Below are 24,972 nucleotides of genomic sequence, written 5' to 3' on the forward strand. Positions count from 1 at the left end.
TCCCTAAAATAAGTTAGCACAACAATGAAGTCTGTTTAGTGACAGTGAGTTTTGGCGTTCATACATCAATAAAGCCATTCAAGTGCACCTCTTACTTCACCAATAATTCTGTTATTTAATCCTGTAATGGTGTGAGCTCCGCTCCATCTTTGGCAGTACCAATTATTTGTATACTTGTCAATGAACCTATGGTTAATTTTGATTTGTAATTAAATGTTAGAGTTACTTGGTTTTTTAAAGGGTACTTTAAGCAGCTTGGAGTCTTCATTATACTTCATTCTAAATGGGCTTATGTAATACTGGGTTATACTTTAGTTTTGAAGCCAACGCACGTTTTAGTAGTTATTGTTGTGAATAACTTTGTACAATATAAGATCATAAACTTTTCATAAATACTAGGTTTCATGGCAAGTCTCTTAAAGGGAGAATGTTCATCAAATTAATTGTTAGCTTTAGTTTAGCTCTTGATACATCCTTAGCTGCAAGCTTGGCTGTATGATTTGCTCTGCTTTGTTCATATATATTAATGTTTTAAATCAATGTTTGTAAGCCAGTTTTAGGGTTGGGAAGAAAAGCATTCTGTCCTGTGACATATTCTGAATTTAGCATAATATGAACTGCAAACAGTATTGTCATATACAGTACCTTACAGCCTACCTAGAAACAGGAGTGGCAATTCCTAAATTTTAGGTGCCTACAATAACAGAATAAAAACTATTAACCTGAATTGTTAAGGAAGAAAAAAAGTGTCTGGTAGTACGAAATATTTACAATTGTGCAGTATGTGCTTTACTGGAGTTTCAGTAAAGTTTAAATATTTCGTATTCAATATGTTGGATTCATAGTGCTATGACCATGTCTTGTTCAGGCAAACTATATTGGAAAAAATGATATCATAGAGATTAATATCCAATGGCATTGGTAGTCTAGAGCCAGCCATTGTGTAGGCAAGAACTCTGATCTCTCGTCCTTTTATAGGACTTTAGGTAGAAGCAGTAGTAGTTTTCAGTAGTGTTGAAGGAAAGGGGGCTGAGGAGAGGCCTTCTCTACAGCTACCTTACCTGAAGGTGTTTGAAAGATGAGTGAATGTGGTGCTGAGGGACATGGTTTAGCACCAGACTTGGTAGAATTAGATAATGGTTGGACTGAATGATCTTAAAGGTCTTTTTCCAACCTAAACAATTCTATGATTTTATAGAAATACACATAGTAAGGAACATAGAAGCTGATTCCAAGGCAATCTCTGTTTCAGATGATTTGAGTAAGAAGCTAAAGCCATTGGTTGAGGAAGAAAGAGCATTCATTCTGGATTTGAAGAAAAAGGAATGTAAAGAAAGAAACTTTGATTATGATGGAAGAATCAATGCATGGGATCTTCATTATTACATGAACAAAACAGAAGAGCTGAAGTACTCCATAGATCAAGAAAAGCTGAAGGAATACTTCCCGATTCAAGCTGTTACAGAAGGCTTACTCAATATATACCAGAAGGTGCTGGGACTTGTATTTGAGCAAGTAGAAAGTCCTCATGTTTGGCATGACAGTGTTACTCTTTATACAGTAAAGGACAATTCAACAGGAGAAATGTTAGGACAGTTTTATTTGGACCTTTACCCCAGGTAATTATGACTTAATGTGTTATTTGAAGTAAATATTTTTCCCATGGAAAAGATTATTACTGTGTTCAGTAAGTTGTCCTCTGAACTGTTTTCAGATTGTTCACACCTTTTTTTTTGCAGTACAAATATTTTTTCTTGCTTTTATTCAGGTTATGAAGCATTACTACTTTTGGGTTTTTTTTTTTCCACTTTGAAATTTTCTCCTTCCTAACTAACACTAAGTTTTACTTTTCATTTATATCAAACTGTTACTTCAGTCTGTTCAGGTCAATTATATTCCTACCTTCTAAGTGTTCCTGGTTTCTCCATTTCCTCTTTACAGTTTTTATGTGTCTTTTATACACTGTTGTCCAGACTGCTAAAGAAAATACCAAATAGATAGGAGTAAACCTTGAACAAACCTTGATATGTGGTTCCAGGTTGATCACTGTAGCTCTCCAGCTCTCTTTGGTAGCTGTTTACAGCATCATCTGAGTTCTGTCAAAGATTAGGAGACTAGACTCGTTTGACAAGATTTATTCTTAGTTAGACCTTTGTTTCATTGTTATTTTGTTAATGTTGATTTTTTTAATTGCTCTTTAGCAATTTATAAATTGGTTGATATTATTTTTAAATAAAAATTTGTTTAAGGCTTCTTTGGGTTAAGAAAATTAGGTTAGTCAATACAATTGTGCATAAATTGTTCTTTTTAAGATGGCCCGTTTGCCTGCTCCCTCCCTTTCTGCATATAATGTGAATTGCTGAAGCTTTTTGTTAGTAAAACTTCTGACTTAACTACCCAGTTAACTACTGAGGTCTAGGGTAAAAGTTTCCAAATAATTTTTCTTTAAACTTTGGGAAGTACATGAAGGTGTATTATTTTGTCTTCTGTCATGGGAAAAAAAATACTGCTTTAGAGGACAAAAGCTTGTCCTTTTTGCTACAGTAGCAGTTTAAAATAGAATTGGTATATAAATTGTATATACTTTCAGTATTTGAGTAAAACAAGATTCTGATAAATCATAGGATCATAGAATGTTTTGGGTTGGAATGGAGCTTTAAAAGTCATCTAGCCCAAGCTCTTCTCCCATGCTGCTGTGAATCCTAAACTGATGCTGTTTAAGTACTGTTTCTTTTTCACCCTTGTACTCTTCACAGTATCTTAAACTTACTGAGTCTTGGAAGTAAGGAAAAGATGTAATTTCTTTGTGGAAAGCTTTAAAGAGACAGTCACTAATCATCCCTGTTCTTGCTTAGGCTTCACTGTTCTGGTGAACAGGCTTGTGGTTTGAACAGAGTGTCTGATGTATTTTCTTATACAGAGAAGGAAAATATGGACACGCAGCGTGCTTTGGTCTCCAGCCTGGCTGTCTTCTCTCTGATGGCAGCAGAATGCTGTCTGTAGCTGCCCTGGTAACCAACTTCACAAAACCTGCATCAGATCACCCATCATTGCTGCGACATGATGAAGTAAAGACTTACTTTCATGAATTTGGTCATGTAATGCATCAAATATGTGCACAGGTTAGTGATGTTTCAATTCAATGTAAGACTTCTTTCTCAACTGTCTGAAAGCAAGGTGTAAGGCTTTTTTCATAGAATCACAGAATGTTAAGGATTGGAAGGAACCTTGAGAAATCATCTAGTCCAACCCCCTTGCCAGTGCAGGATCACCTATACCAGATCACACAGGAATGCATCCAGGCGGGTTTGGAATAACTCCAGAGAGGGAGACTCCACAACCCCCCTGAGCAGCCTGCTCCAGTGTTCCATCACCCTCACAGTGAAAGAAGTTCTCCTCATGTGTACATGGAACTTCTTATGCCTCAACTTCCATCTGTTGCCCCTTGTCCTGTCATTGGGCATCACTGAGAAGAGCCTGGCTCCATCCTCTTCTCACTCACCCTTTACATATTTATAAACATTAATGAAGTGGTTTCTAATTTTAGTAAATTACATATGCAGCTTTTGGCTGTTTTTCTAAGTGGCAGCTTGTGAGGGGGTTTATGTATTCATTTTTATTTTAAAACTACACCACCTACCTGGGGACACAATTTTCATAGGAACATATACTTTTGCATTTGAACCATGCAGGTTCCTGTGATAAATAAACAGATCCGTGTGTAAGGTAAAGAAAGTGCTGAGTGCTGGAAATTGATTAGGAAAGTTTTTGCTTCTATTAGAAGCAAAAAAAAAAAAAAATTGCTGTACCTAGGAGTGCAAACAAATTGTGAATTCAGATCACCTCTGTCATTTTGGAATTTAGCTCTCTTGAGAGCTATCTCTGTTGACATCAAAAGCATAAAACAGGTCTTGCCTCAGCTACTGTATTTTTCTCCTCTCCTGCCTGACAGTTGGTGTTCTCCCAGTGACCAGAATAACTGAAGCTAGTGTGCAGGTTTTGCATCAAGATGTCAGTAAAGTTGTAAAATTGCTGGTTTTGTTTTTACTTACAGGGAAAATTGATTCTGCCAGACCATAAATTTGTTATTGGCTGTGGTGGTTTGAAAATTCTCCCCAACGTAAAATTTCCAGGCCAGCTCAGTTGAACACAAATGAGCCTGCATTTACAAGCAAAACTACAATCTAAAATATGGAATGCAATGAATGTGTACAAAATATACAATATTTACATATATTTACAATTTATAAACAGCACAAGAACCGCTCCCCCCCAACAAAACAGGGGGCTACTCATAGCTTCCCCTTCCCTGCTCCCTTCCCCTGCCCTGTACATGGTAAAGGAGAGAAAACAAGAACAGAGAATGGTTTGTCAGTACTTAGCCACAACAAAGTAATGCAGCCAAGGCCATCAAAGCCACCAGAAGTGAGAGCTAGTATATGCTAGAGTGAAAGGAAGCGAAAAGAAAGTTAGTGTACAAAACTAACTTTTATGTTAGGTATCTGTCTAATGGGATTATTTAGACTTTATTACTATTTTCCTTTTTACATCCAATGGTAATTTATTCATATTCTATTACTTTCTGTTCAAGATCTGTGGAAAATTTTCAAGGTACAGCCTAAAACTACCACATTGGCCTAATGAGAATTTTATGTTTCAGGGAGAGACAAGTCTCAGTATTCATTCACAAAAAAATATGCATAATTATGGTCAAATCCGGACTTGATGTAGCAATAAGTTCGTTGTCTTTATAATCAAGTATCAAATAATAAAATCAGAAAAATACAACACAATAGATTATAATCCTTGACCTCAATCCTGGAGACTAGGAATAAAGAAACACAATCCATGTATTAAACCCATCATTAAGCAAGTTACATTTAATGAGACTTCAGAACAAGTAGCTAGACTTGCTTAAATGTATTTACATAATGTTTAAAATACAATGATTATTTGATCATCTTCACCTTAAGACAGGTGTTTTTGAGCTCAAATATCAAGAATCAAAACCTGTTCTTTCTTCTCACCTACCTAGAATTTATTTATAAATGAGACACATTCAGCATCGGTACAGAATTAACTGCAATGTTTTCATAAGCAGTGAGGATGAACCTGGGTGTTGCAGAGCTCCTTCTGGGCAGTCCAAGCCAACAGTTCCAATACACATGTACTTCACTTGCTGGGGAATTGCACATAGGGCAGAGACTCCTCCTTCCCAGTTTTCTCTGCCACTGCTTGAGGTGATTTCTGTTTGCATAGCTACTGTGCTTACTGCTGTTGTAATTTTTTTTTGTAAATTGTTGTTTGCAGGTGTGCAAACTTGCTAGTCCAGCGTAGGAACATCCTGGTTTTTTGGAATGGATGGTGCAAAGCACCATCATGTTTCACATCATGATCTGTTTAAGCATGTTAAAATTTGACATTTAAGGAGTATGAGAGAATCGGACTGGGTGGGAATCTGTGAGCTGCTAGTAAAGGTCAGCTTTTGGAGACTATACTCCTTGTAATAATGTACTGGACGTCTGCTGGAAAGTGAGATGTCAGGGCAGGGGGAGGAATCTGTTTATGCTTTGAGGGAAGGAGAGCTATTGAAGTACATTACATCAAATGTCTTAATATTTTTGTTAGTGTAGTGCACTTTTGTAGGTAAACGAGGATATCTGGAGGCCCACAAACTCTTGCACCCCACTTGCCTTTTGCTATAGCCACTTCTGTCATAATTTCTTCCTATGTGATGCTTTCGAACTTTTCTTCATAGTTGCTGTTCAGCAAGTACAGTAAGAAGGGCCAGTGTGTTAAACAATGGATTTGAGCAACAAATGAAGTATAAATGAAAGCAAATGTTTTCCTTCTTTTCAGCTGTTCTGAAGGCATGACAGAAAAAGATATGCATGTGGTATATCTGTCAGTTCCCTGTTATGTCCTATATTAAACCTTTTTTTTTGTAACCCTGCAAGAAAGTGAGTTTGAAAGTACTCCACAGTACTCCTGTGGGTGTTTATTCCATGATGGAGGCTGGAACTTAAGAGTATCTACAGCCCTTAGAGAGGGTATTCAGCAAACTGAGATGTCTCATTTTCTTTTAGTACTTAAAACATTCTGTTAGAATGTTGAGAAATTGATTTAACAAGAGGAGGTAAATTTATTACAGGACAAATGTGGAGTGAAACATTTTCTGTTGGCATTTGAACAACTGTCTTTCAAAAATGACTTTATTTTTAGAAATAATTTGGGCTTAAAATATATTTTAATGAAGATTTTAAACTGTACAGAGCATTTCTTCAAAATTAGTATTTAGATGGGCTTTTTAAGTATGAAGTAATTAACAATACTACAGTAAAAATTAAATAGCTGTAGTGAGCTTGGTTTTCAAAAGGAAGATTCTTCTATCAGTGATTGTTGGATTTGGAGACCTTTCATCAATAAAACTGCTAGGTGTCATTTCAGGCCATGAATTATTGACTCAAAAAGTCATGCTACATTTTAACTGTATGCCTTATGAATGATGACAAGGCAAAGCTTAACAGAATAAGTTTATAAGTAAGATCTTTGAATCCTTGCAGTAGATTGTAATACAATAAAATATTTTGTCAGTGTATAACTCAGGTTCATTATTTAACTTTGTGGTAATAGAACAAATTTTGTAACAATTTATAAATTATATAATTGTCATAAGACAGCAACAGAAACATTTTTATTGCTGTTGTAACCTAGGAGGTAAAAGTCAATAGTATTAAGAAAACTGAAGCAGTGGTTCACACCGGTAGAGAATGCAGTAAATACCTACAGAGTAATCTATTTTGTTGAGTGAAATACTTTTAACTGAAGTTTTGCCCTCCTTTCTTTAAAATTCATATTATTATTATTATTATTGACTTGTTCAATTTATTACTTTTAATTCTATTTTCATTTAATACAGTGATCTTTTTTTTTCCTTTTAGACTGATTTTGCTAGGTTTAGTGGAACTAATGTGGAAACAGACTTTGTAGAGGTACCTTCACAAATGTTTGAGAACTGGGTGTGGGAAAAAGAACCACTACAGCAAATGTCAAGACATTATAAAGATGAGAGCCATGTTGGAGATGCTCTGCTTGAGAAACTTGCTGCCTCTAGACTGGCTAATACAGGTATCTGTCCTCTCTCCTTGCTGTGTGCGTTTAAAAATATGGGGTTTGAAAGTCAGTGCGAAACATTAAAGAAAGATGTAAGTTGCTTACCAGTGTCTTTCTGCATTTATTTGTGTGGGTAGCACTAGCAATAAAGGCTATGATGACAGATACCACTAACTGCAGGAACAGTAGCAGCTCTGATTTTCCAGGCTACCCACAGGGCTAAAATACTTCTGTATTCCTCTCAGTGTGGCTCTTATTTACCAACTCTGCTCATTTAAAATTGGAGGTGAAGAGGAAGGTTTTCTGTTGGTTTTGGTGTTGTTTTTCTGGTAGCCCAGGGCAGACACTGTGCATGAGTACAATATTACATTTTATGCATGTATTGTCTACATTTGATTTGCATGTGACGCTTGACAATCACATGAACATACACAAACTTCATGAACATACATAACGTTTCCCAGGCATAAGTGTTGTAGGCCTAAACAGCCTTTAAACTTCTCAATTCAAGATCTTAAGTCCGTGTTCTCTACGTTTGCCGCAGATGCGCTGCTTACCCAAACTGAGGTCCCAATTCTTTCCTCCTTGCGTGTCTTGTACCATCTCACATGTATCTCCAAAATGAGGTTGCAGTCTCATGTCATTATCTATCATCTTGTTGTTAGTCTGTCACTCTTACCCCCCTGTCCCTGTAATCAGGACTCCCCCAAGTCTTGCCTTTTTGTGGTACAATTCGTCATTAAGCCACTGCTGTTTATTTCATACTGCTTCCCTATGCTGAGCAAGAAGTCCTTGTCCTTTTGGCATGTACAGGCACTGTAGCTATATAAACATTTTGTTTGAGTAAGGGTTCATATCTGGTAGCCACTTTAAAAATGTCTGCAGCAGCAGTTTTTTAAGTTGTTCAAAGTGTCCTAGGGTAGATAAACTTGCTACCATCTGTACAAAATGGTATGCTGTAAGAGAAGACGACTGGTAATGCAATTTTAAATACTGAAGTTTGCTTTGTAAATATCTGCGAGGAAAGTAATACTTGAAAAGATGACAGTTCCTTAATAAAATTCCCTAATAATGTTTCCTTAATAAATATGCCTCTGAAAATTTTGTAACTGAAGTAATTCAGATGGGAAATCATGTAACTCCAAGTTCTTTCCATGGTTAAAATTCTAATAGTTTAGTGTGCATGTTGAGAACTTTGAATGAAAGGCACTGAAGAAACACTGTCTACCTTGATGCTAGTTAATTAAATGTTCTTACTCCATTAGGCCTTCTAACCCTCCGTCAGATTGTTTTAAGCAAAGTTGACCAGGCACTTCATACAAAGCCATCGGTTGACCCAGCAGATGAGTATGCTAAATACTGTATGGAGATTCTAGGAATTCCTGCCACTCCAGGTATGTCAGTATGAAGCTTTTATACAGCATGGGCAAATGGTTTCATTAAACATGCCTTTCTTTCCTAATAATGCTTGTCATACAAAAAAAAAAAAGTTGTTTGTAAAAGTATCTACTTCTGTGAAGCTGAAGTAATTACTTTTAAAATTGAGGGGATCTTAGTGATCAGTTCTGAAGGAAGATTAAATATAAAACTTAACCTTTTGCAGGTTATATTTTAGAGTGACATGATGTGAATGACACTTTAATATTCTGTCATATCTGTGTTCAACTTGCAGCTAAAGTGGGAAATTGAGTTTCCTTTGTCAAGACAGCTTATATAAATTCGTTATTAATTTTGGTTGAAGTATTGAAGTAACTGCATTTGTTTTAAATAAATTTATCTGCTTTTCAAGGAACAAACATGCCAGCTACTTTTGGGCATCTGGCAGGTGGTTATGATGGTCAGTACTATGGATACCTGTGGAGTGAAGTGTTTTCAATGGACATTTTTTATAGCTGCTTTAAACAAGAAGGAATAATGAATCCAAAGGTAGGTGTAGAGTACTTTTTACTGAAGACTTTTGTTGTACTGTCTCTGAAACCGCTTTTATTGCAATTATGATCCATAGATATAACATCTCAAGTATTTCCTTTATGCCTGTCAAGTTCAGATCAACAGCAACAAATGTGTATAAGTAATTTTCTTTAGAAAATCATCTTAAAATTTCCAAGAGTACTTGGAACTTAATACAACTCTTAGATAGTCAGATATTTAATACTACATTATGACACTTTTAAGGCATGTGTCACATTGACTAATGCTTTCCTCTTTCATTTTAGACTGAAAAAATATGTTCCCCCACTGCAAGAGCAGATCCATATTATTCTTCTGTGAAAGATGTATAATAATGTTGCTCTGTTTCCATTAATAGTATCTTAAGTGTGTGGTACTTTTATGTTATTTAGAAAACTGAATTTATTTTGGGCTAACTCTTTTACAGCACAGTGTAACTTATTCATAGATTCATAGAATATTTTCCTTTGAATGGACCTTAAAGATCATCTAGTTCCAACCTCCCTGCCATAGGCAAGGACACCTTTTGCTAGACCAGATTGGTCAAGGCCTCATCCAGCCTCTAGACTTGACCACCTTCAGGGAGGGGGCATCCACAAACTCCCTGGGCAACCTGTTCCAGTGTCTTAACCACCCTCACTGTGAAGAATTTCTTTCTAACACCCAGTCTAAATGTACACTTTTCCAGTTTAAATCCATTCCCTCTCATCCTATCACTAGAAGCACTTTTAAAAAGTCCCTTCCAGGCTTTCTTGTAGGTCCCTTACAGGTACCGGAAGGTTGCTGTAAGGTCTCCCTAGAGCTTTCTCTTCTCCAGGCTGAACAACCCCAACTCTCATAGCCTGTCCCCATAGGGGAGGTACTCCAGACCTCCAATCGTCTTTGTGGCCCTCCTCTGGACCTGTTCCAGCAGTTTGATGTCCTTCTTATGGTGGCAGTACAAGAACTGGACAAGTACTACACGTGAGGTCTCACAAGAGCAGACCAGAGGGGCAGAATCTCCTCTCTTGTTCTGCTGGTCACACTTCTTTTGATACAGCCCAGGATGTGGTTGGCCTTCTGGGCTACAAGTGCACATTGCTAGCTAGTTTTTCATTAACTGCTCCTTGAGACTGCTCTTGAGCCACTCCTTGCTCAGCCTATATCTGTGTTTGGGATTGCCCTGACCCACACGTAAGACCTTATGTTTGGCCTTGTTGAGCTTCATGAGGTTGGCTTGGGCCTGTGTCTCAAGTCTGTCCAAGTACCTCTGGATGGCATTCCTTGCCTCCAGTGTGTCAGCTGGACCATGCAGCTTGGTCATCTGCAAACTTGCTGAGGGTGCACTCAATCCCACTGTCCATGTCACTGACAAAGATGTTAAACAACGCTGGTTCCAGTACCAACCCTTGGGGGATGGCACTTGTCACTGCTCTCTGTTTGGACATTGAGCCATTGACCACAACTCTCTGAGTGCAGCCATACAGCCAATTCCTTCTCCAGCAACTGGTCTACCTCTCAAGTCCATATATTTTCAGTTTAGTAACCAGAGTGTCATGTGAGACACTTTACATAAGTCCAGGCAGATGGCATCAGTTGCTCTTCCCTTATCACTGATGCTGTAACTCCATCATAGAAAGCCACCAGGTTTGTCAGGCATGATTTGCCCTTGCTTGAAGCTATGTTTGTTACCACTAATCACCTCTTCCTCATTTTCTTTGTGCCTTAGCAAAGACTTCAGGAGGATCTGCTCCATGATCTTGCCAGGCACAGAGGTGGCTTGCAAATTTTTTCCTTTTTAGTTTTTCTCCCAAGTGGCTTTTGAAGTTCAAATCATTGACAGGTTCTAGATTTACAGGGTGTTTTTTTTTTCTCCCTTGTGTAATTCTCCAGCTTCTTCTGCTGCCAGCAGAAATAAAGGATAGTTAGTGATATGGTTAGTAGTCCTGCCAATTCTGTCAACCTCTTTTATTTTTCAGAGATTATAGTATTAGTCTGGTTAATTGGGATGCTGAAATTCTACCATGGGAAAGACCTTTCCGTTTTCCTGATCCTCTTAAGTGTCTTCTGGATTCAGAAACCAGCACTAATTCTTCCCTTCAGTGAATGCATATGAGAGAGAAATAAAGGAGAGAAGAGAAAGTGCTTGAGTTTTCTCTTTCTCTCCTGGAATTTGCCTTCATTCCTCCCTTTCCTTATCTCAGCAATCAGAACTTCTAGGACTGTCACTCCTAGAGGGTGGAGAAAGTAAACAAGATCAACCTTTTACCTCAAGAAAGGAGTCCAAAGAGGAGATTGGGTGGCTAGAAAACTGAAGCAGTGAGTAGGCTAATAAAACCCTAAAGGAGTTTTACGAAGAAAAGCAGTAAAATGAATATTTGAGGGAAATGGTGACAGAATTTGTGGATGTCAACATTGATTTTTGAAGTGCTTGGGATTTATGACAGGTACATGTGAGAATAAGCATAGCTGCTCACTAACTGGCAATGCTGTGACTTGTAAACAAGTGCAGGAGAGAAGAAATGGCAAGTTAAATGAGAGAATAAAATAACTTTGAATAAATGTTACTCATACAGATTTTAAAAATGGCATTTGGGAAGTGGTCAGACTTGCTGGGATTTTTTAACTGCTAGCAGTTGGAAAAGATGGATAAGGGTGCTGCTAGTGCCAGACTTGTTGGACTTGCAGTCAGTTCTGTGTTCTGGCACACACACCTCTAGTATCATCACAGACCTCTGTTTGCCTTACTCCCTAGTCTCAAAACTCTTTTTCTGAGTGATTGTATAGTCAAAATCCTAAGCTATAGTTTTCCACAATTCCTCTGTAACCTTTACTTCTCCTGAAGGATGAAAGTTTCTTTTATTCTGATTTTCTTTCTTTTTGTGGGGATTTTTGTTTTCATTGTCGGTGTGTTGCAGGACTGTAAGAATATTTGTCATGGTTCAGTTAAAAGGCAACTAGTGCCTCTGTAATGTGAAGCCTGCTGTCCAGGCCAAGAAGTGAGGAAGAAAAGTGATTATTTCACACATGTATGCATGTGCCACTTGCTCTCTAGCTATGTGTGCACACATACTTTGGTTGAGTGCTCATATAATTTCAAAGGTCACCCTTTTCAGTGCTATCTCCTCAAATTGGTTTAATTTCAACTTTGTTTCCTTATTTGCATTCATGGAGGTGTAATAGAATTCCACACGATGGGACAAACAACCTTTCATAAATAAATACTAGATATCAACACAATTTTTGTAGTTACTTGTGTTTCATGATATCCAGATTTAGACTAGTCTTTAGAACAGCACAAAAGGAGAACAGTAATGGTATTGTGAGTAAGGCTTATAGAATTTCCCTTGCCTCTTTATGGTACAATAAACCCCCTCATCCTGTTTTAAGCAGCAGTCATAGACACTGTGTTCAGAGAATGTATGTATAAAAATTCTTTAGCAAACAATTCTACCTTTATTCGTTGTCACACACCTCAGTTCTTACACCATATCCAAAATAATCTCTGGTCACACTAGAACTGAGCAATGCTGGCTCTGGAAAGACATTGGCAAGGATTCAAGTCTACTCAAATAACACTTTTAAACACTATCTTCATTTGATGTTGATGTTGAGGAAACTTAACAATGCTTCAGAGAATTAATTTTTTTTCATCGTAGGTTTTTTCAGCTGTAATTCAGATGGCACAATTGGTAATGCAATTAAGTCATGAAATTGCATCAGTTAAAAAGATCTACTCGTGGTTTTGCAGTACAGCTATCAGGGAGTGGAGTGGGCTTGTAATCTCATAGTTTCAACTATGCAGGGGAAGTATATAGGTGTGTATACAATTACTAAAAGGAAGACCTTTACGTTCTTCAACATCAGAAGCATCAGGGACTTTACACAAAATAACATTTTGTCATTGATAGTCATGTCTTACAAATTTCTCCAAATACTCCAAATTTCTCCAGATATGTTCTTATATGACCTCAGTGTTGTCTCAGAAGCTTGGTTCATTCTTTTTTAAAGGAATCCATTCCTTCTGGAGTAATAATGTTTCATCCTGAAAATGAAACCTTAGTTAATTCTCTTTTACTTTAAGATACTGAATAGGGGAGTTAAACGTGTTTGTGTATAGTATGTGATAATATGTGTGTATGTGCCATGTCATTCCTCAGTGCTGTATCTGTACTGTCATCTCTGTTCTCCAAACAGAGATTAATAAAAGAGGAATCATCAATTAGGAGATAACAGATGATACGTTTGCTTTTCCTGCCAGTCACTCATGGGGGTAATCCATCACTGAAGACTGCATGGAGATTGTGTGTGGGCTATGCTTTATAGAATGTCCTCCCAACAAGGTGTGATTGTATATTCCAAAACAGTGTAGAACAACAAGGAAAATTATTTCTTCAGGAACAGGTTAAACAATTTCTGCTCTCTTGAATTCCTCTAGTAGAGGTAAATTATTTGTGGTGTGTCCTGATTTGGTATTAGTAAAATCTGGAATAAGGGGAGGTGTTGCCTCATGAGAGGTTTTTTTTAATATGCACCAAATACAGTTTGCAAGATAAGAAATACTGACATTCTGCTTTATCTTTTATCAGGCTGGGATGAAATACAGAAATCTGATTCTGAAACCTGGAGGGTCCTTGGAGGGGATGGATATGCTACAAAATTTCTTGGAGCGTAAACCAAGCCAGAGAGCTTTCTTATTGAGTAAGGGATTATGTGATCAGTAGAATTATGGTTCCTTTGTAATAGCACAGAAGTACTGAATTAGCTGGAAATGTCAGTGTATTTCACATCTTAACTATATATCACTCTTAAGGAAACTGGGTCACTTTCTGATGTTTTTTTTCTTTTTATTGTATAAATAAGTGATTTTTTAAAAGTTGCATAGGACTACAAAATTCAAAACATCAGGGAAAAAAATCTGAGATGTGCAGAAGCTGAAGAATTTGGATGTAATTTTTTTTAATTGTTATGATATAATACCAGTCGGTATGGGAAGTTGATGCCATGTTTATCTTTCAATAGTTATACTTAAATTGTGTCTTGTGAATTAATTTTAAAACTAAATGGGGATAAAAGGACACTACCAGCAATAAAAGAAAACAGTTCATTCTTATTCTGTGTTCTTCTATTGTACTGATGGCTCACCAGTGTCTTTGATGGAGAGCAAGTGTGTTTGCTTTCATTATGTTTTGTGTTCAGTTTCATCTCCTGACAAATTTCAAGGCTGGACAGCCTGACCCAGAGAGCTTTGGAGCAGAGCCTTCTATATATAGAGAAGTGTATGATACTTCTATACTTTGTTCTGATGCATGTTAAATTCTTGTATCATTTATAAACATTCACAATATAACTAAGAAGTAAAAATCCCTACAATTTGAGCTACCATTTTCTTCCCTTCATTGAAGAAAAAACAGCCCAAATCTATGACTTCATCAGTACTTCCATGACTACTTCTTTGTTGGTGATCACAAATCCTTTTTTTGTCTTTCAAATTATATCAACACTGCATGGAAAAGTTTAACTTGAGTGATTATAATGATTTCACTTGGTTTGTGAAGCATTTTGAAATACATATGAAGAAGGAAAGAAGGTATTCCTGGTAGGAGTGGTAAAAATCCATCCAAGATTTTCCTATGCCTTTCAAGTGTGAAATGCAGAGATGCTACAAAAAAAGCTTCATAGATTTAGTGACTTCAGCTGTGGGAGTGTGAAGGTCACTAGGGAATTATTTTGCAGGTTTACTGCAAGATCAGGAAAAACAAATCTCACAACTCTACACACCTAAGTAAAGCTGCCAATCCAGGTGCACTTTTCTTTGGTTTAGATATCATACCTTACTTTGATTTTGGTTTTATATGTATATGAATAAACGTTAACTTTGGTTCCTAGCTAATATACTCTGGACATTTAAACCATAGCAGTAAATGTGGTTGGTATTTTTATTTGTTTGTTCAACTGCAAAGTGAAAAAATCTATCTGGTCAACTCAAAAGACTTTCTTTTTTCCAGCAAAAGAAAACAGAAAGCATTTACTTTGGGTCACATTTATGTGTATCAGGGGGACAAATCTCATCGTTGTGAATGGTCAGTTGAAACTTTGTTTCTGTGCTTTTTTCTTCTACATTGCAGTGGGTAAAAAAGGAGCTTAATTAGTTTCTGTAATGGAAAATTTTTCAAGACTTATTTCTGAACCCCAGGACTTCTTTTTGAACCACACTAGTTACAGATGTGAGGAAACAAAAGTATTTGTAGCTGAAACATCAACTCTGTAGTCTTACCAGACCACATAATTGAGTCAGTTCTAACTCTCACAGTCTGTTAAGAGTTTTAGACCCAGTTTGGCTGGGTGAGGAAGAGGCAATACATGAAGTTTACAGGTAAAAACGTGTTGAATAGTTTTCAAAACAGCTGAAAAGGATAAACTGAGGAAACTGATGGAGACAAGATTATCCTAAAACCTGTGATTTATACTTATTTTTTTCTTAAATTCTAACTGGATTTGGAAGTATTTTCTAAAAAGCAATCAGCAAATCTAAGCAATGAACTTGTATTAAGAAACAAAATGCAGGTTTTATTTTACAGCTGATAGGCAGATTTCCACAAGGGAGACCTTTCTCAGCATAACCCAGCAAGCTTTGGTCAAAGTAGGTAAATGCAAATGTAGTAATTCAAAACAAAAACATGTTATGATATAAAAATTAGATTTAAGACAATACTGATAGTAATGAGGTTAATTTGAGTTGTTTATACTCTTGTTCTTCAGTGTGTGTGTGTTATCTAGTAACCATGATACTGAAGTGCAAGAGAATATCTGCTATTACATGTATGTGAGAATGCCTGCATGATTCTACAGTTATGTCAGCCAGATATTGTTATGTGCAGGGAGGAGAAAAACCTAAACCACATTGTGACCACAAATGAAAGTGTTACATTCTGTACCCATCCCAGAGAACAGGACTTTCCATAGTTTGTGCCTCAGTCTGCGTTAGGCAGTAATTAAGGCAGATCGTCTTATGGCTAAAACTGCACTCAACACAGAAGACTAATGGGTGTGTTCTGAAGTGTTTCTGAAACATCTTCATATGGTAACACATCACATTTGTCTGCTAATTTTTATATCGGCTCAATCTGAATCAAATTGAGGTTGGACTAGATAAGGGTCCCTTCCGACAAAAACTGGTTCTATGAAATTCATGTTAAGATTTCTTGCTGTAAAGACCTGATCTTGGATTAGAAAAGATAAACTGAAGAAAGACCTTTTTTTTTCCTTGCTTTGAAGCTCTCCATCACAGGCATGAAGCTTTGTCTGTACAAGAAACAACTTATTCTGGCAGTATTCCAGGGCTATATCCCGAAGTTCCCCAAGAAAATAGGGAATACTTCTGCTTTGGAAACATGAGTTAATTGCCTTGACACTGCATAGAAACAAACACACACATTTGAAGTGCCAAGATGTAGCCATCTGGCATAACCCAGCCTATTCTGTAACAACCTAGTCTGTATCAAACACCTTTTTTCTGTTAGTAATGTATCTTTATTGCAATTCCATTGTATTTAGGTTTAATTTTTTTCCTCTGTCAGAAATTCAGATTAGACATTGGCTTCACAACAACAGCTTCAAATTAAAGGAAAAATGTAAAATGGGAGGCTTGGAAGACAGTGGTGGTAACCACTTAGTAACTGGATAATAGGCAATGGTTTTCCCATTATGCTGCTTCACTGGAAAAGATAGAATGCAGATGGGTCACAAGATAGCTAGGTCTTGTCTGACATAGGTCCAGCATTTAGGCTCTTTCTGGATTGCTTGCAAGTCATGTGGTCAACTCTAAATGGTAAAAGCAGTGTGAAGAAAAAGTTTAAACTTTCTGAGCTCTGGTGGCTATCAGATGTTATGCTGAGTTAATAAAGAGAGTATTAAGACATGGGCTGTTCATGTTTGTAGAGTGGAGTACTGACTGTCACTGGAGGTACTACTACAGTTCCTATGCAAATAGTTCTCTGTTGTACATTATTAATGTAACAACACTGCAGAAAAACACTTCCTCGTTTTAATCAGCAATCAGGGTCAGTCAGCTGCTGACCTTTTTTGACAAACAATTTTGTTAAACCCTGTTTTAACAGATAATCAGGCAGCAACTAATTCTAATGGCTGTAGTCATTTAGTGTGGGAGAAGTAAAATTACTGCAACAAGCGAATCACAAGGTAAAGATCTCAGATTTCTCTCTGAAAAATGAAGCAATTTCCAAATACCTTTGGATGTAGTACCTGGCAGCTGAGTTAAATGGAGACTCTTGGAGAGGTTTTCCAGAACTGTAGAGCTGGTTGCATTTTGAGTGGTTACTGACAGGGATTAGAGGCTAGACATTGGATTATATGGTAGCACAAGTCAAAGGAAAAGAAAGGAAAGTATCAGGTAGAAGGATGAAGTTGGAGAAGGGTGTTTTGAAGTAGTAGCAAGGGTTGGAGGGGATGCCAGAGGCAGACAGCAGGAAAAAGACATGCTGAAAAAGATGCATACTCATTTGTGAAAGACTATTGAATGCTCTTCATCATTGTATGAATTAGAAACAAGAGATGCTTGTCTGTGAATAGATTTATTGTCTTCTTATTTGCATGCCAGAGAACATGAGATTATGCACTAGCTTGTTGCTTGAATATTTGTGCCACTTCCTGATATCTGGAGATAAATTTTTGTTCCACCACTATTTTCTTTGTTTGTGTATTTTGAATAGTAGTTTCCCATGGTGGAGTAAAAAAAGTGTAATGTTACAGGGGAAGCTCAGTTTGTGGGCTCTATGCTGGAAATCCTGTATAGCTAATTATCATTAGCCATTGAAAAATTGTGAATTATGTGAAAGACATGGTAGCAGACAACAATCAATCTATTTCAGGCCTAATTAGGATAGATAAAGACAAATTAATTAAATTAATTGGAAGTTAGTGGTTGCTTAGAAATGAGCAATCATGACCTAATTTTGTTTGGTATTGATTAAAAGAGGGTAGACACAACAAATACTTGCTTGCACTATATTCATGATGAATTAAAAATATATTAATGCTAAGAGAACTGATGAGTAAAATTACTGGAAGAAAAATTATAAATGAAAAGTGGTATGTCTTTAAAGTTCAATTGGCCAAAATCCCACAATTTCACAACTTCAAAGTTTTTGAGAGCAATTCTCACTAAGAACCATTCTGCTCACCAGTAAAAACAGCAATTAAAAATACACAAAAGAGACATGAGAAGTTAGGTAGGAAATAGTTATAAAATGAAGAATTGTATAGTACTAAAAATAATAAAGATAGGACTGTCAGGGAAAAAATACACCAACCAGCCATAGATGGAAAGATTATAGCCAGTCAGATGTGTAACAATGTATTAAGACATAATAAATCCCATTTATGTTAAAGACCCTTTAGTAGACAGAAATGCTAGTATTACAAATAATACAAAATATTACCCAAAAAAAGGACCATTTTTAATTACTGTTTCTCTTCTGCATTTAGAAAGAAGCAGTATGATGTAATGACATCACACGAGAGCAACAGGGGAGAGCTTTGCAATTTGTTATTGAGGCTATTAAGCAACATCTACTAAGAATGAACTTTTTACATCAGTAGATTGTATAACTTGCATTCTACAAACCTACAAGGATTGGGGGGAAGGGATAATTTGCTGTTAGTCTTGGGATGCTGAGCATATGTCATTGTATTAGGAGAATGCTGATGAGTTCCAGTGTTCAAAAAGGGCAAATGAGTGACTACTGGTCACATAGCTTGAAATCCGTCATCAGCAACATAATGAGAAAGAATAAATAAGGTTTTGTGGCTGAGGAATTAAACAATGAGTGTAATTCATACAGTGCAAGTGATCTTATGTAAAAACGGTTTTGTCAGGCAAGCCTGATGTAATCACTTACGGTTATTACAAGCTTGATGCATGTGGTTGTAGAGATAATTATATAAGCGATATTTCACTTAGTACCATGTATTTTCCTTTGAAATGAGCACTGTCAGTAGAGAATAAGTAAAATGGATTAAGAATGGATTAAGAACTACTAACTATTCTAGGAGAGTACTTGGTGTAGAACTACCATTGAATAGGCTACAATGATGAGAGTGCTGTAGTGACTAAGGATGTAGGATAAAACTAAAGCTTGGTATTCTAGAAAGCACTAATGCTGGTGGGAGTTCTTAAAGTATCTGGAGGCTGGTTATAGTAGTTCAATTGAATCTAAATTATTATGAGACTACAGTAAAAATAGTTGAGCATTCCCACGTTGGGTAAGTACAAGAATATTGAAGAAGAGCAGGTTGTTGATGATGCTATTTCTCTATACTGTAGCAGTAGAACAAGCAATTGCATGCATTTTTTGTGTCCTGATTTTTAACTGGGACTAGTAAGACTTTTTATCACAAATAAACTTAAGTGGTTCTGTATGTAGAGTATGTAACCCTTTTCCTCTGCAATACCTTTGGCTGTAGACCTCCTTGACAAAGGTATTATAGAGGCAATAGGTTTAAATGGGTTTAAAACAAGACTGAACAAGTTCTAGACTTAGAGAAGCCAACAAATGGCATTTAAATATAGAAAACCCTTTTCATCATCAAGAAGTTCCTGTAAAGTAGAGGGTGGAGATCAGAAGAATATTGAAGGAAATATATGTCAGCCCTACATGTTCTCTGATGCACACTTGTTCTGCTGGAGACATTCAGCCATACTCCTTAACCTGAGGAAGAAAATTCTGATCTAGGATACCTCTCAAGAGCTGAACCACATTGGTTTTGCACATAGTACTTGGTAAAACTATGGATGAAGTCTAAGGTGGCTGGCTTTCCTCTCTCATTTCCTAGGGATGACAGTGGGTTTGCTTGAGTTTTGATGGAACTTGCTTAAATCACAGATTGGTTTCATTTTAGCACTCCTGTCATGCCATCTGCTATCCAGTGTGGTAAGTTCTCAGTAGAGCCATACCTAGAAACATGCCTGCCAGGAAGACAGAAATCAAAGAGGTCTTCCTAAATGATCTCTTCAGCCTAAATAGAAAGAGAATATGATGTCTGGATTAAAAGTCAGTGAGTCAGCTTTTTAGGAGGAAACTTAAAGGGGATGGTACTCTTGCATAGGTAAGTTATTGCACAAGGGTAAGCTTGCAGTGGTGAAGGATTGATGTGTTACTAAAGTGGTTGTTCCCTCAGAGGTGCACAAAAACACAATTCAGGACTTCTTATGAGATAGTATCTGTCAGTAAAGAAAGAACCAAAATAAAATATGCCTTCAAACAGTTTTTAATGAGAGACGTGATCATATATCAGATACAGAAATGCCAATCACTGAGAAAACAGAGAGAAATGGGTACTGGATTCCAAGACATGATCTAGGATCACGGGGAAAAAGATCTTCATTAATGGGAAAGGTTGATCTTCATTAATTGGAAAGGTTAATCTGCATGCCAGAGAAAAATACAGTCAGTTTAGTCACATAACTGTATCTCATGAACGTCCTCCTAGACAGAAGTAGGTACACTAGAATCCATCCATAGGTTTCAAATCAAACAATTAGTCTTTTGTTCTTGATTCAATAGTAAGTTCAAGTTAGTGAATTCTGAAATGGCTCTGCCAGTGTTTTGAAACTTTCTGTATGTGCCTTGCAAATTAATACAAAGCAACAACAAAGCTTTGAATAAAACAGGATTCTTTTGATATGCCTTTGATACATCTAAAAGAGCCTTCAGAACAGAGAACAGCTTAAAGTAACATTTCTGTACTCACTTTTAATCAAACTGTCATTAGAGAACCTGAATCTTAAACTGCAAATACAGGTTGAGCATGAAGGTTTCAAGTTCTCCTCATGTCTTTGTAAAAGCACTGGCGGTGCCTTGTCCTCTGGTAGCAGTTCCACTTCTGCGAAGCCTCTTTACCTGTGTTGCGGCTAGTTCCACCTTGAAAAGTCTCCTGTTCTGCTCGTTCTGCTGGCAGAAAAGGAAACAGTGAATCTAAATACCGCTTGACTTTTCCTCAAGCATAAAGTATACCTCCTGTATGAGTAATCTGCATTTACTAATAGCATTTTATGGCTACAGTTTGCATGTTAAAATGCAGAAGCCACTATTAGTTATTTAAGTGGAGGGAGGGAGGAGGCTTTTAGAGAATGAGGAATTATTGAGCTAAATGAGAGACTTTGTTAAGGGAAATGAAAAGAAATCATAGTATGGTAACTTGCCTAGGATCCAAAAATTTTTATCCTCCTCTTACTAATCATTTTTTGTCTGAACCATTTTACAGAGTAGACAGATAGGATAAGAATATCCCTTACTTAGAAAAAAGTGATACCTAGAAAAGATGAATATTTTGGCATCACTTTACTCTGTATTTATCAAGGATGATGGCATCTCCATTTTCTTTAGAGAACTTGTATTCAAGTGCTGTAAATTATTTCATTTTGGAAAAAATAAATAAGAGAAGTAATTTTTAGCCAGAAAAGCAGTAGAAGTTATTTGCTCTGACTGCAGAGGATGTGAGTATGAATAGGGAGAGATCACTAACGTGGTGATAAAATTTGGCTTCACTGGAACAACTGTACAGCTGTAACTTGGCACTGGAAGACACAAATGTGAACGTGTCAGTTATTTTATAGACAAAAAGGTAAAATTAAGGACCAGTATTTAGTATCTGTTATAAAATGAGGCATATAAAGTATTTGAGTGATTTTCTTATGGGGAAATGACAAAATTTCAGATTATTTTATGATGACTAGTACAATTTTAATGACCACAATGCCCAAAAGGAATTGCTATGAAAATTATTTACTGTGCATGCCATCTGCTTGATTTAGTGTGCACTCCAATTTGGTCAAGTTCACCTCTACTTTGAAAGCACTTGAGTAAATGTTCTGCTGAGTAAAGAGCCTTAAATTCTAAGCCTTGCAATTCATTGCTTTTGGCACTGAGTTTTCTTGTAAAAAAAAAATGCTGATCGGCCTGGGTGAAGAGAGTTGGGGTCCTTTACGCTGGTCATTGCAGACTCTTACGCTGTTACTTTCACCTGTCTTAGGTGTTGGTGCTGTTGTGGTTGCCAGTGAGTGACTAGGTCCCAGGTTTTTTTGGGGGAAAAAGGTCCGTAATAAGGACTAAAGTAGTATCTGCTTCAAATTCACACAAGGACACAATGATTAAGGTATACTAGGAAATACAGAGCACAAAATACATTTTGGTTTTCATTATATATTTGCAGTCCACTGCAAACATAAAGAAAATAAAGAGATACTATCTATACTTTTCTACAACACTGATTTATATGCAACAGCTCACTGTAGCTCATAATCTACATTTGTGTCATATTTAAGATCTAAAGTTTGTGTTATATATTTAAGGTGTAAAAAAAAAAATGTTCAGTCTGTCCCCTTGCAGATCGTTCCTTTTGCACTAGCATTAGGGAGGGCCCTCCAGCCTCCTTATCTGTTGCCAGGAAATTGGTCAGTGAGGGCACTTCTGCAGGTTCTGATGGTTTAACTTGCCATAGCCTGAGCTGGCTAGCAACTGTTATTATTGTCTGCCCGACTTCAGCCCTGTGGTTAAGGCCTGGAAGGAACTCTGACAGGGGATAAAATGGCTCATTTACAGTTGAGCCTACTCAAAGCTGTGGGAGATTCAAGCAATTAAAGGGATTTCAGAGCTTTCAGATACATAACGGCAGCAAGTCTTTACTGAACTGCACATTCTTACAGGTGTATAACCTGCGTAAATGTAGTTGTGTCTTCATGAGAATAGTAAAAAGGCCATTTCAAACCAATTTTTCTTTGCAAATTTCAGATAGTACTCTAATGCATGGGTACCAGATGTTTTTAATTACTGAATATGTATAATACCTTGCTTTGACTTCAGAAGCCATCAAAATAATTTCATCACTGAAAGCAGCTTGAAGGGTATACTGAGCATGGGATGTTTCAGCTCTAACAGTTATTGTTTGGCAAATTTAAAAGCAATCGAAATCAGGTTATTATAATAGGAAGTGTTGGGCAACTTAAATTGCAGGCATGTCTACAAGCCCAAACTGTAATTTACAACATGTAGAAAGTAACTTGTAAGATGGTAATTTATTAAGGTAGGTGGAGGAGTTTCTTTATATAGTTTGTCAGAGTTGGTGCTGGTTAGAATATTCTAATATTTTTAATGTACACATATTTTTAATGGACCACTGGATTTCAAGAACTGTGGGGTTTTTTGTTGTTGCTGTTCAACACATGTTTTTGTATCATTTAGATTTTGTGAGTGGCAGGACTTGTTAAAACATTTCCTAAGACATTCCACTGAAATATTAGTGGAGAGAATGATTTATTTTTTAGTTGAAACGCTTGCAGAAATACTCCTTTCTGTACAAAGGATAGCTTTTATAGACTGGTCAAGTTCAGAGTTAAGTTTTATGTAATGTAATATACATTAAAGGTTTTTTCTAGTGCCTGTTGTATGGAAACAAATTTTCAGCACAGAAGTCAGTGGAGCTCTGTTAAATGAGCTGTCTAGTCAGCTTTCATTAAAAGAATAAATTAACTCATGAGGATCATCAGATATTTAAATGCCTGCTAATATAACTTGATGGTTAATTTTACAAAGAAATAATAGTGTGTTTTGTGTAAAGAATATATTATTTAACTGATACGTATTAGTACTTGCTCTAGCTTCTTAATTGGACCTGAATTCTCACAGTGTGGAAAGAGCTGTAAAGGAGAAGCCTGAAAGACATAGAGATACCTCTGTCTTGGCTAAGGAAATTATCAAGGCAGTTGTTTCAGAAGATGGTACGCTCACAGACTGAACAAAGAAGTTAGAACCATCTCCCAGGAGCAAACGCATGATACAAGACATCAAAGCCAGAATGGACAGTTACTGGTGAGAACAACTTCTGATTAGGTTGCCATTGAATGAAAAATGGGATAGATATTTGTGTGGCTTCTCCTCTATGTCTAACACTTGGAGATGTGGATAGAAGCATGTCAGGCTGACAGCTGCAAATGTAATGTCACACTAAAAAAGGAGCCAAGCAAAGCAACCTGACAAATGACAATGTGTGCTTCATTTCAACATGTGTTGAAACTAAAAGTGGGTTGACACTTGAGTGAGTAGTAATTACAGGAGTAAACAGGAAGGTGACTGTAATCTTCAACTTCAGATTGAGTCCTTCCTTGATAGTGAAATCTGATATCACAGTGTATTGACTTTAAAACGTGGAAACACGAAGAGGTATGACCAGGAGTATAAACTGGAGTAAATCAGACACTGGTAAGAAAATTACATGTTTATCAAACACATATGAGATTGAGGTTAAAAATATTGCTTTGGGAGGATGGAGGAAGGGAATACAATTTTATTGAAACACTTGTTTTGCTTCTAGATAAATAAAATTAAAGATCTTATTATATATCCTGGTGTAATGTAATATATCAGATAACCTTCTCAGTTGTTCCAGGGACAATGAATCACAACAGCTCTGGATTGTACAGTGTGATTAGAGGAAGGTAGAAATAGTTCTGTTGCTGCTGACGAAAGTCCTGCTGAGATGTTATTAATGGAATTTGTGGTGCTGAACAAGGATGCCGTGCCAAGTGGTCTACTGCAGGAAGGCAAGTACCTTCCCTGACTTACTTTGGTTTCCCAGGCTGGTCACAGCTAATTAAAAATTCTCAAATCTGTGGTCTCTTCTTGTTTTTTAACTCCCTTAGTAAGATTATATCTCTTTTGCCCATTTGTCTGATAGATATGTATTTCCATTTTTTTTTCAGTTCTTCCTATTTCAGAGGTTATATACTGCTAATTAAACCAAAATAAGGTCTTCATATGCTTTACTTGGTACATGTAGTCTTACTGAATTCTCAAGTACACTTGTATTGTAGACCAAGCTCCATGATTTAGCTGTCTAGTTTTAAATTGTAAG

At 36.7% G+C, this 24,972-nt stretch overlaps 1 protein-coding gene across 1 annotated transcript in view; it reads left to right on the plus strand.

Annotated features, from left to right (window-relative positions):
- NLN (neurolysin) overlaps positions 1-13,858 on the plus strand; it is a 28,620-nt gene extending 14,762 nt beyond the window's left edge. Inside the window, exons 7-12 of the mRNA XM_054397724.1 lie at positions 1,253-1,619; positions 2,921-3,122; positions 6,942-7,128; positions 8,379-8,507; positions 8,903-9,039; positions 13,632-13,858. Of these exons, the coding sequence (XP_054253699.1) occupies positions 1,253-1,619; positions 2,921-3,122; positions 6,942-7,128; positions 8,379-8,507; positions 8,903-9,039; positions 13,632-13,766 (1,157 nt within the window). The 3' untranslated portion in view covers positions 13,767-13,858. The remainder of the gene's footprint in view (positions 1-1,252; positions 1,620-2,920; positions 3,123-6,941; positions 7,129-8,378; positions 8,508-8,902; positions 9,040-13,631) is intronic.
- Positions 13,859-24,972: the final 11,114 nt, after the last annotated feature.

The sequence above is a fragment of the Indicator indicator genome, chromosome Z, assembly GCF_027791375.1.
Source record: "Indicator indicator isolate 239-I01 chromosome Z, UM_Iind_1.1, whole genome shotgun sequence".
Lineage (NCBI taxonomy): Eukaryota > Metazoa > Chordata > Aves > Piciformes > Indicatoridae > Indicator > Indicator indicator.